This window comes from Bacillus rossius, chromosome 17 (assembly GCF_032445375.1).
Source record: "Bacillus rossius redtenbacheri isolate Brsri chromosome 17, Brsri_v3, whole genome shotgun sequence".
Lineage (NCBI taxonomy): Eukaryota > Metazoa > Arthropoda > Insecta > Phasmatodea > Bacillidae > Bacillus > Bacillus rossius.
The window spans coordinates 5397663-5422065 of record NC_086344.1 but is presented as its reverse complement, the minus strand read 5'-3'; the positions used below and the strand labels follow the sequence as shown (position 1 = coordinate 5422065).

General features: G+C 37.8%; 1 protein-coding gene and 1 long non-coding RNA gene across 7 annotated transcripts in view; one reads left to right on the top strand and one right to left on the bottom strand.

The window, feature by feature from the left end:
• Positions 1–24403, top strand: part of LOC134540769 (mitogen-activated protein kinase kinase kinase 12) — a 271532-nt gene that overhangs the window by 221799 nt on the left and 25330 nt on the right. For all 4 annotated transcript variants that reach the window (XM_063383683.1, XM_063383682.1, XM_063383681.1 and 1 more), the window contains 2 exons: positions 1941–2251; positions 3414–3552. In XM_063383683.1, the coding sequence (XP_063239753.1) occupies positions 1941–2251; positions 3414–3552 (450 nt within the window). The remainder of the gene's footprint in view (positions 1–1940; positions 2252–3413; positions 3553–24403) is intronic.
• Positions 1799–24234, bottom strand: LOC134540772 (uncharacterized). Of its 3 annotated transcripts, none has more exons than XR_010076504.1 (4): positions 24045–24234; positions 3325–3608; positions 2112–2270; positions 1799–2021 (listed from the first exon to the last, which is right to left on the bottom strand). It is a non-coding gene; the product is annotated as an uncharacterized LOC134540772 (long non-coding RNA). The 3 variants fall into 3 exon arrangements; XR_010076503.1 differs by lacking the exon at positions 24045–24234 and adding an exon at positions 17660–17788; XR_010076505.1 differs by lacking the exon at positions 24045–24234 and adding an exon at positions 6728–7120.

The window sequence follows — 24403 nt, the reverse complement described above, 5'->3', positions numbered from 1 at the left end:
TTCAAATTAGGCTGATATATAAGTTTCTGTTTTTTTTTTTCATAAGCATCGGAGGCATATTTGGCTTGTGTGCAAACTTAGTAGGTACCTCTGAATAAACTGGTAGTCTAAAAATACTTGTAATATTGTACAAACCTTGCAGACATGTTGTGATCAGAGTGAAAAAAACAATGGTATAGTGAAAGATTCTTAATTTAGCATTCTGTGGTTCAACATACATATTCTGTAATCCGGCGCAGATTGATCCGCTAGTTTGGACGGATTCAGGCTGTTGATCGAGGTGGCCAGGTTGAATTACTGCACTGCCGGCATTTTCTGTCTGACCAGAGTTTATTGTTACTGTCAGTTTTTATCTCAGTACACCCTCCCCTCGAAGTAACGCCCTAATTCGTTCCAGAAAAACAGAGCGCTAATTAAAACAGTGCTAATCAAATACGTTTTTCTCATAAGAGAAGAGTGTGTGTTGATCAAAACGATTTGTTTTCCTACCACGGAAGTGTGCTTATTGACTACCATTTCAATCAAGTCACTGCTCCTGTTGAAATCAATTTACGGTATAATTTAAATTTTTAAATACTTTTAAAGTACTTTTAAAATAAATTTTGGAATTACATTTTAAGATTAAACATCCTAAAATTAAATTATAGTGTAATAAAAAAGTGGCCGCATTGTTTACATAACAGGCCGTGGGAATAATGTTTCTTTACTAAGTAGGTGCTTACAACATCTCTAAGTTACAAAATAATCATGTTATTAATATGGAAGATGTTTCCATTTGAATCAAATTAAAGACGTATAAAATTAAAATTTTTTAGTTGTAAGCAAGCCTGATTGCATATGTCTGCCATGAATCACTAACTAGCAAATCCTGGTTTAGGCAAGTTAAACTAGCCCTTGAAGCTTCTGGCTTTTATCACCAGAGCTGTTGCTGACGTGCAGGATGTCATAATATAAACATTTACCTGAAAACACTGGCACCGGATATAAATATAAATAACTGTACTATGTTAATTAGTTTCGTGTAAGTAAGCAAAGAGAGATGTTTGTTGATTCGTCATATTAACTCATTTCATCGTGTTTATTGCCGCACAAGCAACGTTGCCGTTGGGCGCTATTTCGAGTCTATGACCGTGCATTGATACTGCAAAAAAATGCACACAATCGAACAGCGTTACTTCGAGGGCAGGTGTACTGTGTTTTCTGATTTTTCAGACTGGAAATCAATGTGTAATTAGGTAAATTTTTTGATAAGTTGAGGCAAGGCAATTGAATAATGAGCAGTTTGCAACCTTTAAAATAAATAAATCCCCAAAATTTTCTAACCATTCACATAACCATAAAAAGTTTCAACTTAAAAAAATTTCTGCTCACAGTTTTTTGGTCGAAACATTAATTTTAACATTTAACTTTTAACATTCACGTTTGATTTTTCCTGTTGTAACTATGTTGAGGTACGATATACCTAGAGACCTGAAAAAATTTGCGGGTTCATTTCGTGTTGTGCCAAAAATTCAAATAGTTATACCTTAGTGCTGCTTCTGCCATTGGTTCACTGTTGATATGGAGGACCGAGGGGCCAATTAGAGAGACCCTCACTCAATAGAAGTGTCGAATCACAAGGCCACCCAGTCGAGACGACTTGCAAGTCAGCAGCCAATGGACAGTTGGTATTTTCCCGAGTGTGTAGAGGATATCGGAGTCTATCCTGGAGGTCGTTGAACCCGCGAATTTTTCCTGTCTCTACATATGTGGCACTTTAAAAAAGAAGTTTTTTGGTAATTTAGGAATAATTCATGCAATAGCTGCTATTGGTTTATTAGTATTTGTTGTATGAGCTGATCATATATTCACAGTAGGAATAGATGTAGATACACGAGCATACTTCACTTCAGCTACAACAACATGTACCGTAGTGGCCGTGCTTGTCGCTCCCCGCCCAGGCCACCTGGAGGCAGGAGATCCGCCTGCAGATGCAGCAGGTCCAGTCGCACGGCAGCCACATGTCGCGCTTCGAGGCGGACCTGGTGAAGAAGCGCAACGAGGAGCTGAAGCACGCGCAGGACATCCGGGACCACTACGAGCTGAAGCTGGACCGCGTGAACAGCATGTACCTGGAGATCATCGCGCGCAACCTGCAGTTCGAGCAGGAGCGGGAGGAGCTGCGGCTCAAGACGCTGCAGGTGGACCAGCAGCGCCAGCTGCTCGAGGTGAAGAGGCGGCAGGTGCAGCAGTGGGAGCAGCTGCTCATCAAGTGAGTTAGCCTCGATTCCCTGCTCAGATACAAGACCAACTCAAATACAAGACTAACTTTAATATAAGACTAACTGAAATATTAGATCAACTGAAAATAAGACTAACTTATATGTATAACTTTAGTATAACACTTACTTGAATATAAGACTAACTCGAATATAAGACTAAAATGAATATAAGACTTACTTGAATGTAAGACTTAACTCGAATATAAGACTAACCCGAATATAAGACTAAAAGGAATATAAGACAACTTGAATATAAGGCATAAGACCAACTCAATTATAAGACCAACTTGAATACAAGACTAACTCTCGAACATAAGACAACTTTAATATAAGACCAACTCTTATATAAGATCCAACTTGAATATAAGACTATCTTTAATACAAGACTTAACTCTAATATAACACTTAATCAAATATAAGACAACTCGAATATAAGGCTAACTCGAATATAAGACTAACTCGAATATAAGACTAACTCGAATATAAGACTAACTCGAATATAAGACTAACTCGAATATAAGACTAACTCGAATATAAGACAACTTGAATATAAGACAACTTGAATATAAGACAACTCTAATATAGGACTAACTTGAATAGAAGACCAACTTGAATATAAGACTAACTATAATATAAGACCTAACTCTAATATAATACTTAATCAAATATAAGACAACTCGAATATAAGGCTAACTCGAATATAAGACTAACTCGAATATAAGACTAACTCGAATATAAGACTAACTCGAATATAAGACAACTTGAATATAAGACAACTTGAATATAAGACAACTCTAATATAGGACTAACTTGAATAGAAGACCAACTTGAATATAAGACTAACTATAATATAAGACCTAACTCTAATATAACACTTAATCAAATATAAGACAACTTGAATATAAGACTAACTCGAATATAAGACTAACTCGAATATAAGACAACTTGAATATAAGACAACTTGAATATAAGACAACTCTAATATAGGACTAACTTGAATAGAAGACCAACTTGAATATAAGACTAACTATAATATAAGACCTAACTCTAATATAACACTTACTCGAATAAAAGACCAACTGGAATATAAGATGACCCAGATACTGTGGATCATGGCCGGGGCAGGGCAGTGACTGTCGTTGCGTGCCGCAGGCGGGAGAAGAAGGTGGGCATGAAGAACAAGAAGCAATTCGCCGGCAAGCAGCGGCAGTCGCTGGCCAACCGGTCCACGCCCACGTCGCCCGAGCAGAACACCAGCAGCCCGGACTCCCCTCAGAACTGGGCGCGAGGGGTGAGTCGCGGGCCCACGACCGGGTGTTCCCGTCTCAGTTCGCAGCGGGTCTGGAGCTGTGAGATGTAGTGGATCAGTAGGTTCCAAGGAAAAAAAAAACTTTGCCAAAGGTCAAGTGTATGTTGCCCTAAGTCGAGTGAAAACATTAGACGGAATTGCACTTTGTGATTTAGAACCAAATAAATTAAGCCCACCACACATGGTACAATATTCCTTACAATATTGTAAGCTAGGAGTCGTACTGGCTCTACTACTAGTTTCTTCACTCAAATTCAAACTGGATACTAGTAGCTGTACTAGCTGGGCTACTGGTTTTGCGTAATAAACTGCGTGCTATTTTCGTTGCTTGGTGTGTTCCAATATTTAAGGAGTGGCCAATCAGAACTCAGGAAAACAGTACGAGGGGTTGTTTACACTTTTAAGCGCGCATGTCGTGATAAACATGGACGGAAATAAGTGGAATAGTGACCAACTCCTCGTTTTAATAAATTCATATAAAGAAGAGCCTTGTTTGTATGCAGTAAAAAATGTGAATTATCATAATAAAAATTTGTTGTGGAGAATATTCTCTTAACAAAACTAGTAAGGCAGCTAGAATCGTGTGCAGCAGAAACTTGTAGCGCACCTAGTGTTTGAGATTGTAGCGTACACAGTACAGAAACCAGTAAGCATTCTAGTAAGCAAACTAGTAAAAAATATTGTACCGTGTGTGGTGGGCTTTACTTAACCGACCACATGATGTAAAAGCATTACAAGAAATTGAAAGTTTAAGACAATAATTAATTGTAATACTGTTTACTAAACGAAATAAGACGTAAATACATAAAAAGTATTACGTGCATTGTTGTCTTTTGGATTACATCTATATTTTGTTATTTTTAACTTTTTATTGTAGTGGCTCTGTGTTTTGTTTGTTGTGTTACACGTCCACGTCTATCCAAGAACTGCTAAGTCGTGTCTGTCGACATATTGCAGTATTTTCTCCTAAATCCTTCAGAGTCAAGGAGTGCTGTGGCTGCCATCGTCATCTCAGCAGCATAAAGTGATGACTCTTAGGCTTAAACACCTGAATCATTAATAGATTTAATTTGATTTGAGAGAGTTCAACAAAAACACAGTGTACATTCTTATAAAATTTAAGGATTTCCCTCGATTTACTTGCGATCCCTGCATCAGATTATGACTTGGTGACAATGGGACCACCCCATGAGTATACCCTTTCAAAAAAATAAGAATTTTGAAAATCGATCCACAATTGATGGAGAAATCGGTGAACATACATAAAAAAAATACAGTCGAACATACAGCGAAACCCCTTATTTACGTTACCGTTATTTACGTTTTCCCGTTATTTGCACTATATTCTTCAGGTCCCGTTTGGTTCCCATATAGTCCAATACAATACTTTCCCGCGAATTACGTCTCAAAAATCGAATCAATCCCGCTATTTACGTCACGAACAACCATAAACAACCAGAAAATACCGTGGAGCTAGTAGGCAATGAACATTTTAAATAGCAAAATATACATATTTTATAACATGAAAAGTTGCTTTTATTTCTAAACATGTAATAATTTAAGCCTAGGCGTGTAAAAGTACGAGTAATTATAGCAGGAGACAATCTAAAATGCACGAGGGAAAAACGTAAACTCATGAATGTACAAACATGGCTGCTTGTAAGTTCTGATACTGTATTTATGTCACAACTTAGCCGAAATACTGGTACGAGACATAAACTTCACAAGATAAAATGAGCGGTGTCTTGGTAACTGTTTTATACGTCTTTTATAATTTGGGAAGTATTGTACAGTTGACGCCATATTTTTTAAACTAACCATTTATTTCTGGGGATCGTAAATAATTAATTATTGGTATCAAGACATCATGATAAACGTAAACTTGAACATGTCACGGCAGCGAGAAAACTGGTGCGTATACCAATAAACTGGTATTAGAACTGGATAAAATTGGTACACGGGAGGTGGAGCTTATATTTTTTTCCGCTAAGCTCGCATCTATTGGTTGGCGGCTGATGGCGTCATGAGTCTGGGCGGAGCATAGAGTGCGCATGCGCCGCCGCGTCGTTACAGCAGCTGACCGAGTACAATGACCTTTCTCCGCGTTTGGCGCGCTATTGACGGTAAATATTCATCAATTTGCGGCCTTTTCTTAAAAAATTTTTTACTGTGAGCAATGTGTATGTAGCCCGTATTTGTTATAAACCCTGCCGGTTGCAACTGTATTTATAATTTGGAGAGGCAAATAATCTCCTTGAACAGCCAAAAAAGCAAGCAGAAGAAAATTTCAAATTTATTTTTTAGGAAGTAATCAGAAAAACATTTTGGCTTTCATTCTTTTTTTATTTTTGTCAAATGTGGTAAATTAATAATTGATTAAATACTAAAGTAAAATTTGTTGTTAGTGTGTTTGTACCTGCATTGTAGTATGTGCTATTAAACAAAAGGAAAAAAATTCTAAATAAGGTAAACTGTACTCCTTTTTATGCTTTTCCCTTTATTTACACTTTCCCGCTTTTTACACTTTTTTACTTTGTCCCCATGAAAAGTGCAAATAAGGGGTTTTGCTGTATAACCTCCTCCTTTTTTGAAGTTGGTTAAAAAACTAACTTTAATTTTGCATGCAAATAATAATTAACAGAATTAAAATAATAAAAGGACTGGAGCAATATTATAAATATGGTTGGTAAAGTATAAATACAATAAAATTTAAATACATATTTAATTTAGAAAATAATAAAGGTAAATTTTAATCAATAATAAAAACCAATAAATAGGGGCCTGTTCTTTTCGCGATCGCTATTAAACGACGATAAACGCGAAATCACCGTTAATTACAGTTTTTACGCGAAATCGCCATAACACAGTGTTTTTACACGAAATTTTGTATTATAATGCAAAATCGCAGTGTTTTTACGCGAAATTTAAAAACTGGGTAAAATACTTGTCTTGTCAATGGTAAACAAACACGGCAACATGGCCACCAAACATTAATCATAAATGCACTAAAGCAAACAAAAGCTTACACACGCTCACGTTATAATGTTAAACCCAAAGATTTACTCTAAAAATACGCAAAACAACGGCGTTTATTTTCCTTTCCGGTATAATGTTTGGATAGATAAGACAAACAGGCAAAGTTTTAAAGCGTACGCACACCGCTCGGGGCACTGATGTCAGCTTGGAACAGCGACACCGGATAAATACAAAATCAAGCAGATGATTGGGCGAACGGTGTTTGGAACAGCCTTACGTGAGTGGCCATACTACGTCAGCCGGATCGCTGGCATATACAGTACAACCCGGTTATAACATTCCCTTTTTTAACATTTTCCCGCCTATAACACCATAATTTCATGGTCCCATCATTTCTCCATTTATCACAATGCTTTAATTTCCTGCCTGTAACAATATTAAAATTTCTACATTCCCGCCTTTAACGTTCAAATTTGCTTTGATAACTGTCACAATTTGCAGTATCCCTTCCTTCAAAGTCATAATTTAGAGCGAAACCATAGCTAGAAAATACAGCATGCATATACAAACATCAGATGTTTACATTTGAGAAGTTCACCATAGACATGGTACACACGCACTCCACAACTTGCACCGGATCGACTATCAATATGGCGTCCTGTTCTCGCTTGTTAGCCTATGACTTGTTCCTTTATATTTATGATGCGCATTTTGTGCACTGATACATGGTTGGAAACAGTGCTACTGTAGTCTATGGTGCTGGTTTTTGTTTCAAAGGTTTAACACCTTGAGATGGTTAACTGTTCTATGGATATATTCACGGATTTTGTTTGTGGTTAACTTTTACCGTAATTATTATTTTTTTACTTATTGTAGTCACGGTCGTATTTAATTAAAATACGCCGTATTGAAATTTTATTCAGGTTTTTGTACGGCTATGATGGCCGATAAATATAAGCGAAAATATATTCTGTAGCTGAAAAAATTCAGTTTATTAACCAAGTGGACAGGAACCCCAAACAAACGCGTGTTGTGATTGCAAAAGAGTTGAATATTTCTGTTTCGACTCTGAACTGTATCGTACAAAACATTTTTTTTCTTTAGCATATTATTAGGTATTATCTATAAATAAAATTAACCAATTTTCCACTCTATTGCTGTACTTAGTGTATTACTCCTGTATTTTGTGTTGTTTTACCTATACTTTTTAATTTAATCAATCCACGCGTAATTTTTACAAAGTGAAGATGATTTCCTGCTTATAACATTTTCCTGCTTATAACATTTTTTTATGTTGGTCCTTTGGAGAATGTTATAACAGGTTTGTACTGTAGTTGGAACAGCGTCGTAGTATCAAGCAGATTATCGGGCGAACCAGGCACAAGCATTTTAAATCACGCCAAAAAGAGGAAAAATGTAAACAAACATTAATTTTCGAATGGTGTAACGATGATGACTAGTTGGCCAACTTATAGATTTTGTTGGGTCGTTACCACAACGCGGAAATACCATAACGCCGAATGTCAAAATTAACCACAACGCCGAAATAACAACTGAATGAATTTGTGTTTGTTTCTTAAATGTACCTTAACGCCGAAATACCACAATCAAACCTAACCTTACCTTACCTAACCTAACCTAGCCTATCCTAACCTAGCCTATCCTAACCTAACCTAGCCTATTAAACGGGCCTTAACTATCAAATTCTTTATTATTTATAATAAATATATTTAATTTGATAAGACTCGAAAGTACTTAGACTCGTTCTGGTGTATTTATATGATAAGAACAAAAGAACGAATCATTTATTTTAATTTGTGGGCGCCACAACTTCTAAGAAGTTGAAATAATGAATAATCATTGCAATTACTTCTATTTTAATTAATTTGTAATACACACCATTAATTAAAATATATTTATTATTGTCCGGACTAATTCAGGGGTAGAGTTGGGTATGTCGTGGACAAGTTCGTAAAACCTTGGATTAGCTGGTATACAACGATTTTGTGAATTTTAACTCAAGTTGTCTCTAACTTTAACAACCTGGTAATGTGAAAAGATTTAGTAAAGGATTTCAAGTGATATTAATTATTCCCGATTGTCAGTTTTGCAAACTAATAAATGTGGTGACATTCATTCATAATTTTATAACCGACCTGTGATTATAGTTCCGTGGTAACGAACTATGCGTTACTAGGTTTGCCTTCTTTCGGCCAGGACCTCAGCAATGAATCTTCTGCATCTTCATCCTTGGCACGCCCATTCGCTGTCTTGTATCTTCGTCCTGGGAACGCCTAGTATTAACGAGTAGTCTTCGTCCTGGGAACGCCTTTCGTTGTTTCAAACTTAGTCCTGGAAACGCCTCTAGATGACCATCTTCGTCCTGGGAATGCCTATCGTTGATAGTCTTCGTCCTGGGAATGCCTATCGTTGATCGTCTTCGTCCTGGGAACGCCTATCGTTGATCGTCTTCGTCCTGGGAACGCCTCACGTTGATCGTCTTCGTCCTGGGTACGCCTCACGTCGTTTCCATATGTTCTCGTACAGTTGAAAATTAGAAATACTTCTTTCTTCGTCCTGGAAACGTCTCTATCTGATTACAGTCTTCGTAGTTTATACTCGTAGTCTTCTTCCTGGTATCGTCTTGTAGTACTCAAACCTTATTATAAATAATAATTCTTCTTTAATTCCCTAATTCTCTTCAAATCATTAATATTATTACTATTTACCATCATTTCTTATGATTCTTCAAAATATTTCACCAGTTATAAGTTCAATTTCTGCAGTCATTAAAAATATCATGTCTTTCCTAACCGAAGTTCCTATATCAATTCCCTTTCGTTTTCTCTATTCCTTCCAAACAAAACTTTTATTAGCTAGCAATAATTTTTGTTAAATCTTTTCCACCAATACCAGATTGTTTTACAAATATTCGTCATATAATATTACATATGAACTGTGAAAAAAACATTCTTATACATTAAACAAATATCATTACTTGAGCAAGGAAGTTTTACCTTCAAAGATATAAATACAAATTACTGATTTTATGGTTCATAGAGAAATAAAATGTGTAGTGAAGTGAAATTATAAATATGCTACATTAATTTTGTTCATCCATCTTGTTATGTGAAATTAACAAGTTCAACCTTTATAGAATGCCCCTCCGAAGAATGTCTACATTGTGTATGGTGACACTATACACTGGAGGTATTCTTCCAATAACAATAATACACTATGGACAAAATTACACTTGAACACATATCATCGTTACATATTTACAAGAGTTACATACAATTCACAAGCAAATAATAAAACAACAAAACAATTCTCCATTTAATAAGTAAGGTAAGTGCCCCGGTACTCGTCACTGCTCCAATGGTCGTCACTAGCAACTTCAAATGTAAATAATAGTGAAGTAGCTCAATATACGACCAACTTAAATATTGACAAAAATTTGGTCGACGTTTTAGCTGAAATTACCACAATAGTTTTCGGAACAAACACTATTTTCAATCAAAAAAAGTCCGTGCATCAAAAGTTCGTAGAGCAGTGAAGATAAATAGGGGAATTCCTATACTAAAACACTAAGGACGTTAGTGCACATTTTTACTTCTAATTCTGTAATTTTTCATGTTTATTCGTGATGTTTTGTGCTGAATGTGTTAGTTAAATGTTCTTGAAGAGGTGAAAGTGTTTATTTAAAAAAATTCGTTTTCTTTGTATGATTTAGTTAGGGTGACGAAAACTGGATCAATAAAAACCTTGTATTGCTAGTGTTCGTCATACCTGACGAGCACTGGTACATTTAATATTTTATTTAAAGTTGTGCTAAGTTACAACCTAAAGTTCTTAAATAATATTGGTTCTTTGTTGTTAATAGACAAAGTACGTTATTACGATCAGATCCAGTAGTCGTCACCTATGACGACTTCCGATGCATGTGTATGACGACTTCTGGGTCGGAAATTACTTTACTTTATTGATTGCAAAAATTGTGTAGGCATTGTTGTTTACATTAATTTAGGGGTCATTCGATATATATTTTGACATTAATAAGTAAACTAAACATTGTAATGTGTCTCGTTCTTTAATTACAGGGCAAAATGCCAAAACGGAAAATACTGTTGTATGAAGAGTCAGCCATGGAAGCTGCTCTTAAAGATGTAGCGAATGGTATGAGTATAAAATGAGCAGCGGAAAAAAATAGTGTGCCAAGGAACACATTGTCCGATAAACACAAAGGCAAATCGCCCTTGGGTAGGAAGATGGGCGGGCCCTGATTCATTTTTATATTTTACTTGTGATACCGCATAACATGCTATGTTATGTTGCAGCAACGAATTGAGTCGTATTGCGTACGCGTACAGTATGACGTCGCGTAAATAATAATAAATAGAATATAAACAATTAACAATATTTGATAATTAAACAGTTTTTGTTAACCAAGAAACAATTAAATCTCATTAGAGCGGCTTTATTATATCTCTTTTAAGATAAGAACAAAAAAAACGTGAAAATACGCGATAGTGAAAAACAAAAACATACATATTTCTAATTTGTAAAAAAATACTTTGTTACGTTGTTTCTGTTCCAATCTCAAACTTTGTCTACACACGTAATACCTTTAATAAACAGTAAAAAAACTTGGACGACGAATTTCCAAATTATACTTTATTAATAAACAAACATCGTTCTTTGTATCGTAAATTCATTGAATATGCGCGCGCATGCGTAAAATATACGAGAAATGCGAGTAAAAAAATGCAGCCGTGTGTAACGTTTCGTTACTCGTTACTAGATGGCACACCCGTTACTCAGTAACGAATACATTCGGTTTGCTACAGCTCTATGTGCTGTCCCTCTTTGTTCCGTGAGTGCTGTAAGTAAATTCAAAATTTAATGAGGATTATTCATTATATTACTGAACGATCTTTATGAAATGCCATTTTGATGTTTAAAATATAGTACCAAATAAAATTTGAAGCCCAAATAGTACAATACTATCATTCTGGATCCATGAATTAAAACTAATGCAGCCGAAATCGCACATGACGACTACTGGCACAAACATGTGACGAACACTGGCAAACACGAAAATTTGCATGACGACTACTGGCTCGAAATCACACTTTTTTCAAAATTATAAATCTACAAAAATAATTTGTGTTTATCGAAGAGTGTTGGATAGCATTGTAGAGTAAAGTTTGAGGTTAAAAACAAACATGTAGGGGCAGTAATACACCTACAAGGTTATGTACACAATTTTTTTTTTATAAAACTCTTCTTAGCATGACGACTACTGGTACATCTACCTTTAATGTTTTCTATTTTAAACATAGTTAAACAATTGTATCATAATTTTGTTTTGTTTTCGTACTTAGTAACTTCATTAACCTTTCACGTTATAAAAATATGATGCATTCATATCATTATTGTGTGTGTAAATAAGGCAAACTTTCAAATAAACGATTACTCTGCCCCTCCAAACTTTGATTAATGGTATGTTTTTTTTTCAATAAGGTTGAGAATTTAATTCTCTATCATATTAGGGTCTTTATAAATTCTTAATTGGGTTATATTGTAATGACCTATGATTTTCCCTGTGTCAATATCTGATAATTCATAACAATTTTCTCTTATAACCTTAGTTATACGATAAGGACCTTCATATAATAAGAAAAGTTTCTTTGTAACTAATTCCCAAAATTGACTACTGTAATTAGTTCTTTTCAGTACTAAATCGCCACAAGATAAATTAATTTTATTTGCATGTTTCATTCTTCTTCTGCGCGCGTCGGCAGCAGCTATTAAACAATATTTTAACTTATTTTGATTTTCCTTCCGTGTTTCTTCCTCCTTAATTTCATTTTTATGTTGGTATGATTTATTTAATCCGGGTTTGTCAGAAAATTTTTCCTTATGTAATGATAAAACTTCAAATCTACATCTTTTTAATTTTTCGTCATTTAACGAGTTACCTACTGTAGCATTCTTAAAATCTGATTTTGAAACTATTGAATCATTAATGTTACTACAACGTGTTCGTTCTTTCCTTCTTTTCTTCTTTAACGTGCAGAAACAATGATCAGTAAATTTCCAATTTTCCTTAGTGTTTGATGACGATTCGTCGTCATTAATAGTAACTAGACATCTTCTAAAATCTAATATAACATTGAATTTTGTTAGAAAATCAGTACCTAGAATAATGAGTTTCGCCAATCCTTTCACAATTAGTACTGGTACTAACTTAGTTGTTCCAAGTCCATTTACTTCTAATAATGTCTGTTTGTTGATGATTGGGCTAAATTTAGTCGTCACACCTATGATCTTTAAGTTCGGTACAGGCAGAATAGGTAATTTTACTCCTGAACTTTCAATCATCTCGACGCAGTCAGAACTGATACAAGAAATTTCAGCCCCACTGTCTAACAATACTGGTACTTTTACTCCGTTTATCATTAAAGTTATTTCAGGACATAAAGCTTCTTTGTCGTTAATCGCGGTTTCTTCATTTGTTTCGTCGCTTAAAAATTCCCTGTCATTGTTATTTAAAATTATAGTGTGTAATTGTTTCGTATTGCTTCTCATAGACATATTCAACGTTTTTCCGCTATAGTTATTTTCGACTCCATTATCTGGTTTTGGGTTAGACGTTCGGAGTCTATCCTCTCTAACCCTACTTAGTTTAACTGTTGCACATTTTGGTTAGCCTCTGGCGAATGCCATATCGCGTTTGAATTAATCTCACGGTTGTTAAAACTCATTACATTACTTCCTCCTTGTCCGTTCGGATGCGTTGAATTTTCAAACGTAAGTTTGGTGTTTGGTCTCCATTCTGGTGTTTTCACTAAATTACATACGACTTGGTCCCTTGGTTTGTTTCCTTGTGTCGGAAATCTAGTATTTGTCTGTTCCTGTGACGTATTTTCAACGGTATTCGCATTTCGTGTCATCTGTGTCACCGCCCCTCCTGCGTTCTGTGTATCTTTACAATAGTCGTCATTCCTTCTCCAATTTCCCTTCATTTGTGGTCTTGAAAATTTATATCTCCTATCTGATTCCTGATAAAGGTTTCTATTATAATTCTGGTTACCATATTTCCAAAAATTCCTCCTATTGTATTGGTTTCTGTCATACCAGTTTCGTTTATAATTATCGAATCCCAATGTGTTAACTCGCGGTGGTCTCTGTTCTCCTGTATTTTCAAATTTTCTTTGGTGCCAATTAGAATACAGAGGTACATTCGGTTTACTATTGTTACGATTTTCATTCGGTTCCCTACGTTCGTATGTTTCCCTGTTCGTCGTCGTTCTCTCCAACTTTTCGAGTTTGTCATACACTAATAACTGTTCCTTGAATTCGACAATATTTGAAAATTTTCTACCCGCAAACTGTAATTGATATTTAATAGGTAGTTGCGATAATATTAGTGCAACGAACTCCGCATCCTCCATTCTACAATCTAGATACCTAGTTCGTTCGTACATTTCACTAACATGTGCTTCTAAACTTTTATTTTTCTTATCGAATTTTTCGGCATGTAACTGGATCCTTAGATTACTCTGAACCCTAGTATTCCAAAATTGTTGTGTGAATAGTTTTCTAAATGTTTCATACTCAGTAACAGTATCTTGTAACATTTCCCACCAAAAGAAAGCTGTGTTCTTTAAACAATGACTCACACATTTCAACTTATCTGCTTCGTGTAGTGCGAAAGTTTTGCAATATTCCTCGAATGCTCTCAAAAATCGCATAGGATTTTCAGTGCTAATTCCGGAATAAGTTGGTATGCTGTCTAACCATTTCTTAGCTGGATGATGTAAAGCTAATATCGGATCTGTTATAGCTGTTTGCATGATGCTATTATTCGTATCCGAACGTTGAATAATTCCTGCGGAATTAGTTAGATTAATAGTTTCCGGTATTGTAGTCTGTGAATGTATTACCTCTACTTCTCTATGATTTCTGACGGTATTTCGCAACTGCATTTCTTTTTCTATTTCACCGATTCTTCCTTTTACTCCCTCAAATCTCATTTCATTCCTTCTGTTGGTTATGTCTAATTTCTTCTCGACTATATTTACCGCGATATTTTGACATTTACTTTCACATTCTTTCAATTTTTCATCTACTTTCTCTTCTACTTTAGATAGATCTCCTTCTATTCCTTCTAACCTATCACATACTATAGAAAATTTTCTTTCTGTGTCCGTTAACATTCTATTCATGGCTGTATTCATTTGCCTAATATTTTCTAATAGTTCCTGATTTTCCTGTTTACGTTTCTCTTCCGCTTCGCGCATTTCCTGTCTACGTTTCTCCTCCGCTTCGCGTTCTTTTTGTTCTCGTTTCTCCTCCGCTTCGCGCATTTCCTGTCTACGTTTCTCCTCCGCTTCGCGTTCTTTTTGTTCTCGTTTCTCCTCCTCTTCGCGCTTTTCCTGTATACGTTTATCCTCCTCTTCGCGCTTTTCCTGTCTACGTTTCTCCTCCTCTTCGCGCTTTTAATGTCTACGTTTCTCCTCCGCTTCGCGTTCTTTTTGTTCTCGTTTCTCCTCCGCTTCGCGCATGAACCTAAATATTTGTTCCATTCCTGACATGTTAGTTTCCCTTATTCCCGTATCTACTTCGCCTATTTGCGGTGTTGGTACGTCGCCCTGTCTGATGTTACTGTCTATTTCAATTTGATCTGTGTTTTCAGATGGATCTGTTTCTGATGTAGCCCTTGAATTATTTCCCCTCAAGAAATAAGTGTTCCTGTTTTCTTCTGACATCATGTATGTGGGATCTCTAAACTTGAGTTAAAATTTTCAGTTTGTTGTAGTCTATATACTTCGTGCTAATCCTTTGATTTATGGTCCCACGTTGTGGTAGCCAATCTAAACGGGCCTTAACTATCAAATTCTTTATTATTTATAATAAATATATTTAATTTGATAAGACTCGAAAGTACTTAGACTCGTTCTGGTGTATTTATATGATACGAACAAAAGAACGAATCATTTATTTTAATTTGTGGGCGCCACAACTTCTAAGAAGTTGAAATAATGAATAATCATTGCAATTACTTCTATTTTAATTAATTTGTAATACACACCATTCATTAAAATATATTTATTATTGTCCGGACTAATTCAGGGGTAGAGTTGGGTATGTCGTGGACAAGTTCGTAAAACCTTGGATTAGCTGGTATACAACGATTTTATGAATTTTAACTCAAGTTGTCTCTAACTTTAACAACCTGGTAATGTGAAAAGATTTAGTAAAGGATTTCAAGTGATATTAATTATTCCCGATTGTCAGTTTTGCAAACTAATAAATGTGGTGACATTCATTCATCATTTTATAACCGACCTGTGATTATAGTTCCGTGGTAACGAACTATGCGTTACTAGGTTTGCCTTCTTTCGGCCAGGACCTCAGCAATGAATCTTCTGCATCTTCATCCTTGGCACGCCCATTCGCTGTCTTGTATCTTCGTCCTGGGAACGCCTAGTATTAACGAGTAGTCTTCGTCCTGGGAACGCCTTTCGTTGTTTCAAACTTAGTCCTGGAAACGCCTCTAGATGACCATCTTCGTCCTGGGAACGCCTATCGTTGATCGTCTTCGTCCTGGGAACGCCTATCGTTGATCGTCTTCGTCCTGGGAACGCCTATCGTTGATCGTCTTCGTCCTGGGAACGCCTCACGTTGATCGTCTTCGTCCTGGGAACGCCTCACGTCGTTTCCATATGTTCTCGTACAGTTGAAAATTAGAAATACTTCTTTCTTCGTCCTGGAAACGCCTCTATCTGATTACAGTCTTCGTAGTTTATACTCGTAGTCTTCTTCCTGGTATCGTCTTGTAGTACTCAAACCTTATTATAAATAATAATTCTTCTTTAATTCCCTAATTCTCTTCAAATCATTAATATTATTACTATTTACCATCATTTCTTATGATTCTTCAAAATATTTCACCAGTTATAAGTTCAATTTCTGCAGTCATTAAAAATATCATGTCTTTCCTAACCGAAGTTCCTATATCAATTCCCTTTCGTTTTCTCTATTCCTTCCAAACAAAACTTTTATTAGCTAGCAATAATTTTTGTTAAATCTTTTCCACCAATACCAGATTGTTTTACAAATATTCATCATATAATATTACATATGAACTGTGAAAAAAACATTCTTATTCGTTAAACAAATATCATTACTTGAGCAAGGAAGTTTTACCTTCAAAGATATAAATACAAATTACTGATTTTATGGTTCATAGAGAAATAAAATGTGTAGTGAAGTGAAATTATAAATATGCTACATTAATTTTGTTCATCCATCTTGTTATGTGAAATAACAAGTTCAACCTTTATACTATCCTAACTTAACCTAGCCTATCCTAACCTATCCTATCCTAACCTAGCCTAACCTAGCCTAGCCTAACCTAGTCTAACCTAACCCAACTTTTGAGGCAGCCCTGTAATGACATTTTTCGGCGTTGTGGTACACAGCAGTTTTCTACTGTCATCGTTGTGATCAATTTGGCATTTCAGCGTTGTGGTATTTCGGCATTGTGGTGCGTCCTCGATTTTGTTAAAGGGATTAATAGTTTTCCAGACTAGTTTATGAGAACGAACTAATAATAATCAGTGTCTAAATCAAAAGTATTGTCATATAGAAATATGTAACCTATTTGTTTAGGGTATTTAGTAATGAGTAGGTTCAAGTAAAATTATTTAACTTAAATAATTTCAGATATATTTACGGTAACACACACTTTTTTTTTTAGTTTTTAGCACCGCTTTTGTGTTTTTAGGTGAATTTTAGCACCGCTTTTGTGTTTTAAAGTGAATTTTAACACCGCTTTGGTAATTTTTAATGACGAAATCTGAAAATTTTATTAATACTTTCAGGGGGCCCTACCAATAAATGTGCTGAATGTATTAAAATTTAAAATTGATTAATTTTAATGATTTATTAAATAAAAATTAGGGATGGGGCGACCGAATCCAATATCCGCCGAATCCGCCGAATCCTAGGGATTCGAAGCTTCGGCAGGTCTGATATAGGATTCGTCAAAGGATTCGGTTTTTTACTATTTACAGGGAAAAAAAATACAGTAAAACTCGCTTACGAGGTTCCGCATGGCAGGTTTTTCCGTATAAATTGTTTAAATTGCCCGAGGTCTCATCATTTACGCCATTAAATGTGTGATATAAAGTCCGTTAAAATTTTTTCTGAAACTTCCTGTCTCAAATAATGGTGCACGTAAATATGTTGAAAAGACAAATGAACAACAACATACGAAGAAATATGGATGATGTACCATAACTACAGTACAAACCAAATAGATAATTACCATAAAAAGAACAAGATTCTTTGTAGAATACCATAATTACTACAGCAGCATGATAGCTACCATATTTGCACAATAGTTACCGTAACAACCGAGATGTATATTTACCGTGATAATAATGTATTATTTATTTATGACATATTAAATTAAAGAACATTGTTGAAAAAAAAAGGATGTTAAACTTTGATATGTACGGTTGGCACATGTTGCTAAGAAATAATGCTATCTGAAAGAATGCAGTACTACTACTAAAAGTGAAAATGGTACTCGTGGATTTTTAGGTTATGGCAGTCTCTTTCGTTTTTCAGTAATATCGGCCAAAAATTAACAAGCGTACTGTATCGGAAGTCGGCAGAAATGCCGATTCAACTAAATATTGGCAAAATCGGCTTCTTCAGTACAGCTCTACATTTGATGACATGAGTAAACATATTTCAGACTTCAGGATATTGAAAAAGACTTTAATTTCCATGTAGGTTTATTGTGTGTATGTTTTTTTTGCAAGTGTAAATTGAATTAAGTAAAATGCTTTTATTTTTATTACTTTCAATTGATCAAACTTTAATGACCAGTTACAGATATTTATGACAATAATTTTGAGGCAATTTTACTAAAGCATTCTAATCACGCAGGTTGCCAGCGAGAGACGCTTCTCTTCTGCTGGAAACACTATCTCCAATCGTACAGCTAATTTAACTCCTGAACGTGCAGAAAAAATTATTTTTCTGCATGATAGATTAAAGAACAGAATTTAATACTCTGCGACAATCTCTCTCAGAATTATTGTGCTGAAAAGTGGAAATGTTAAAACAATGTGAATGTACGTTTCAAACAACATGATTTTTGGTGCTAAGTTGCCTAAGTTTGTTGAAGCTCAGTAAGTGTTCCGTGACAACGGGAACGAAAACTTCCAACAAACTTATTCGATAAAATTGAAGCAGCGCCTAGCACCGACATGTGCTTAGGCGGCCATCTTGAGTAGACTGTCTTTTGTTTTTTCCGGTGTCTGGAGCACAGCTTGCTATGAGAAATTCTTCCGCAACGCAGCACACACAAGCAAGAAAAGTTGCCCAAATATACTTAGATATGTCCAAGCTCAAACAACAACAAATGTCAAGATATACACAATATAAAGTTACCGAACATCCCGCCCACCTTGAAAGAACAATTTCAACAGTCTTGGGGTAAGGGGCACAGCTTTGTTATAGGTCGGGTAATCAGTCCTTGGAGCGTACGAAGTTGGGCTACACGGACCACTCCATCAGACCCTGGAAAGGTTTTCACAACTCGTCCAAGTCTCCAGCGACGTGGAGGCAAGTTGGGGTCTTGAACCAGAACAAGTGTGTCTGGTTGCACATTTACTCCAACTTGAGTCCACTTTCCCCGCACCTGCAGCTGATGCAAATAATCCCTATGCCATCGCTGCCAGAAACATTGGTGGGCTTGCTGCAACAGACACCATCTTGACAGGCGATTCATAGGCACCGAGGTCACATCCTCTTCGGGTAAGATTTGGGAAGGGCCCAACGTGAGGAAGTGACTTGGTGTCAGTGCTGTCAGATCACTTGGGTCATTTGACAGTGGTGTCAGTGGCCGTGAATTCAATATTGCCTCGATTTGGGTGAGGACTGTATAGAACTCCTCATATGTCAGTAATTGGCTGCCAATCACCTTACTCAAATGAGCCTTGACGGACTTCACTCCGGCCTCCCATAGGCCTCCAAAATGAGGTGCCCCTGGTGGATTGAAATGCCAGGTGATTCCATGGTTGCCCAAGTCATGAATGATGGCAGCGTTGGTGGTCTTATCCTCAAGGAATGATTGCAAAGCTTTCAACTGATTGTTGGCACCAACAAAGTTGGTTCCACAGTCACTGAAGATGTCTGAGCAAGAGCCACGTCTGGCCACAAATCTACGAAATGCAGCTAGAAAAGCATCTGTAGATAAATCAGACACCAATTCAAGGTGTAGCGCCTTGGTGGTAAAACAAACAAATAAACAAATATATGCACGATATGTTCGCGGCTTTCGGGCCCGAGCCATTGTGATGGTAAATGGCCCAGCATAGTCAACTCCAGTTTTCAGGAATGGTTTGGCCTGTGTTATTCGTTCAGCAGGCAGGTTACCCATTTTAGGGACTACTGGACTTGGCCTGACACGAAAGCAGATCATACACTTGCGCAGTTGTTGCCTAATGGCATCCTTGCCATTCACGACCCAAAAGTCTTGTTGCAGGACAGCAAGCAAATGTTGAGGGCCTGGGTGCAGCAAGTCCTTATGTAGCTGATCGATGATCAGTTCCGTCAAGCGACACCTTTTCGGAAGCAAGATTGGGTGTTTTTGGTTATATGGCAAGCACGAGGCCTGGAGTCTACCACCTACTCTGAGGATTCCATTGGAATCTACGAAGGGGTTTAATTTCTTCAAGGAACTTGGGCATTGTTCCCTTTTCACAGAAACGAGTTCACTGGCAAACTCAACAGCCTGGGTCCTTTTGACCCACACCCTGAGTGCGGCTTGGAGCTCGCTCACCTGAAGAGCATCACTCCTTTTCTCCTTGTCAGAACTGCAAATTTTGATAAACCGCAAACAGTAGGCGGTTATCCGTTTGATTTTCGTGAGGGATGAAAATCGATGAAGTAGCGACAAATCTCCCACTGTGAGTGTGCCGACAAAGGGTTCAGCAGGCTGATTTCGCTGTTCCATGAGCATTTCTGCATTAGTGGGAGGCGGCGTCCAGTTGAGGCGTGGCCATGTGGTTTGTTCTTCACGCAGCCATGGTGGGCCTGTCCACCACAACACATGGTTGACCAGCTGGGAGGGCAAGAGACCTCTGGAGGTGCAGTCAGCAGGATTATCTGCTGAAGGAACATGGTGCCACCACTCAGGTGAAGTGTTTGTTTGGATTTCTCCCACACGATTTGCCACGAACGATTTCCATCGATGAGATGATGAACGTATCCAAGATAGGGTAACAGTTGAATCTGTCCAAGCAAAAATGTTCTTCAAATTCAAAAATGAAAAAACATCCAAAATATAACGCAAAAGTTTTGAGAGTAATACCGCTCCACAAAGTTCGAGACGAGGTAAGGTAACCCTTTTGGTTGGCGCTACCTTGGACCGACCCATCAGCAGATGCACTTTCGCTGGACCCTCACGTGGTACCTCTCGAAGATAGACTACAGCAGCATATCCTAACTCTGAACTGTCAGAGAAACCATGAAGTTCGAGCAATGTGTCATGTGCACTCACAAGAGGTCCCCTAGGTATGGTAACTTCCTCCAACAACGACAGCTCCTCCTTGAAACGGATCCACTTCCCTCCTAACCTGACAGGCAGGTTGTCATCCCAATCCACACCCTCTAACCACATCTCTTGTATCATTGACTTTGCTAATAACAACAGAGGCGATAGCCAACCTAATGGGTCGAATATTTTTGCCACATCGGACAGAATGCCCCTCTTAGTGCAACTGCTGTTCCTAGAGTGTACATGGTACGAAAAATGGTCTAACCTAGCATTCCAGTGAAGACCCAGTACCTTCAAACTTGACTGCCCATCAGCATCAAACAAATGAGTAATAGGTTGTTGTAGTTGAGATGGTGGCAATTGGGCAAGAAACTCTGGACTGTTGCTGGCAAACTTGCGGAGGTTGAAGCCACCGGACTTGAGAAGACCCACCAGTTCGTGTTGCAATTGTACGGCCTCCTGTACTGTATCTGCGCCTGACACTACGTCATCCACGTATGTGTCGGCAACAAGAACCCCGGCTGCGCGAGGGTACTTCGATTTCTCATCTTCTGCCAATTGGTGAAGTGTTCGAATGGCAAGGAACGGTGCCGCAGACACACCGTATGTTACGGTCTTCAGCCGATATTCCTGGATTGGATCCTGTAAGTTGAAACGCCAAAGGATTCGGTGATAGTCCTGGTGCTTTGGATCCAGCAAAATTTGTCTGTACATTTGCTGAACGTCAGCAGTGAATGCAATCTTGTGGAGTCGCAAACGAAGAATCAGATTACTTATGTCACACTGTAACTTCTTTCCTGATAGCAACGTGTCATTTAGGGACAATCCAGATGAAGTTTTTGCCGAAGCATCAAAAACAACCCGAAGTTTTGTGGTGGTGCTGTCAGGTTTCAGTACACAGTGATGGGGTATGTAATAACCCAGACTTACATTGTGTTCTGCTTCATCCACTAGTTCCATGTGGCCTTCTGTAATGTAATCCTTCATGAAGTTTTGATACTGAACCTTGAGCTCTGACTGCCGATAAAGTCTCTGTTCTAAGTTCCGCAACCGCCTAAGTGCTTGAGATTTCGACTCTCCCAGTTCCGAGGCCGTAGTTCTGAATGGTAAAGTTACTGTATAGCGACCACCAGACCCTCTTTCGTGAGTAGTTCGGAAAATGTCTTCACACTGAATTTCGTCTGGGGTTTCAGGAATCACGTGAGGAATTTCTTCCAGTTCCCAAAACTTCTTCATGGTCTCTTCCAGTGGCACCAGTGAAGCCTGAAGACAAGTCGATAATCCAGACACTAGAGAAACTGACTTCGATTCAATTTTTCCCATGACCAACCACCCAAAAATGGAATCCAATGCTGATGGCGAGCCAGGGATGCCTTCAACACGACCACCAGTTAACAGAAGAGGGAAAAGCTCAGCTCCCAGTAGCATCTCAATTGTACCAGGTATTCCAAAGTCGGGGTCTGCCTTTTTAAGATTTGAGAGATGGTTCCACTGCCCAGAAGCGATATAGGCATTAGGCAACTTTTCACTTATTTTGTTCAAAACCAGTGTGTCAATGGTGAATGATTGAGCATCATCACCAACAGGTTGCAGTTGACAAGAGACAGTTCCTTTCACGGATGTAACAGACACACCTGAGAGGCCCTGAATCAGCTGTGAACATTTGCGTCGAGGTAAACCTAACCTCTGAAGACACTGGCTTGTGATAAAGTTTGCTTGACTACCAGAGTCTAGGAGCACTCTACATTTTTGAATGTTGCCACTAATATCCCTAGCACCCACAATTGCTGTTGCCAATAGCACAAATGATGAAGGACCAGTACTGGTCAAAGTTGTGGTGGACAGTTGCTCATTACTGTCATCAGTCAAGGGTGCCTCCGTGATTTGTTCCTGATTGGTGTCTAAGGTGTGGCTGGATGGTATGGAATCGTCAAAATGTAGCAATGTATGGTGGCGTGATCCACAGGTTCTGCAGTTGGTCTTAGAATAGCAGTCTCTTGCCTTATGGAACTGCCAAAGGCAATTTATGCAAACCTTCAGCTGTTTGGCTAATTCAAATCGCTGTGTCGGGGAGGTTTCCACAAATTTGGAACATTGAGATAATGAGTGAGAGCCCTCACACAGCATACAATGTTGAGACTTATTTGCTCCTGAATGACCCAGAAATGACTGTGTAGAAGGACGACCATAAGACCGCCAAGACGCAGCCTGAGTTTGTTGTTGGCTTGGCTTTTGACCAGCGTTCAGCCTTTGACCATTCCCTAAGGATTCCAGCACCCGTTGTCGACCTTCCAAAAATACAATAAATTGTTCCACTGTTGGTATGTGGGTTGGATCTGTGATGCTCAGCTCCCAGTCTCGTCTCAGGTTTGCATCCAATTTCCTCTCCAATAAATATACTAGCAACGGGTCCCACGTATTCACCGAGATGCTCAACACCTTAAGGGCAGCCACGTTTTCTTGGATAGCTGACAATAACTGCAGTAATGTGGAAGAATTCCCTGTGGCAGATGGTGCACTCACCAGTGCCGCAATATGGTGATTAACAATCAATCTCTTATTATTATATCGCCGTTGAAGGAGCTTCCACGCAACATCAAAGTTCTCCTCTGTAAGTGGGAGAGACTGTACTAGAGACAAGGGCTCTGCCTCCAAAGACAATTTTAAATAGGACAGTCGCTCCACATTGGTGAGTTGTTTCTGCTTAGCAACTAATGTCTCAAATAAGTTGGAGAAGTTTTGCCATGACTTTATTTCACCTCTGAATGATGGTAGTTTGATGGCTGGAAGATGCACTTTTGGCGAATCCTGAGCAATGGTTGATGAAACATGTGTTGAGCTGGGTAGGGTTAGCTTGGTGAAAGAATCAGAAATCGATCTTATTTTATAGTACAAATCATCGAAGGTATCCAACCTTTTATTGTGGGCCTCTTCGTCAAAGTCGGCGATTTGTCCTGAACTGGTAGCAATTATAAGATGATCCTCCTCAAAACCCTTCCGTATCCGGCCCGGAGGACCAAAATGTTCCGTGACAACGGGAACGAAAACTTCCAACAAACTTATTCGATAAAATTGAAGCAGCGCCTAGCACCGACATGTGCTTAGGCGGCCATCTTGAGTAGACTGTCTTTTGTTTTTTCCGGTGTCTGGAGCACAGCTTGCTATGAGAAATTCTTCCGCAACGCAGCACACACAAGCAAGAAAACTTGCCCAAATATACTTAGATATGTCCAAGCTCAAACAACAACAAATGTCAAGATATACACAATATAA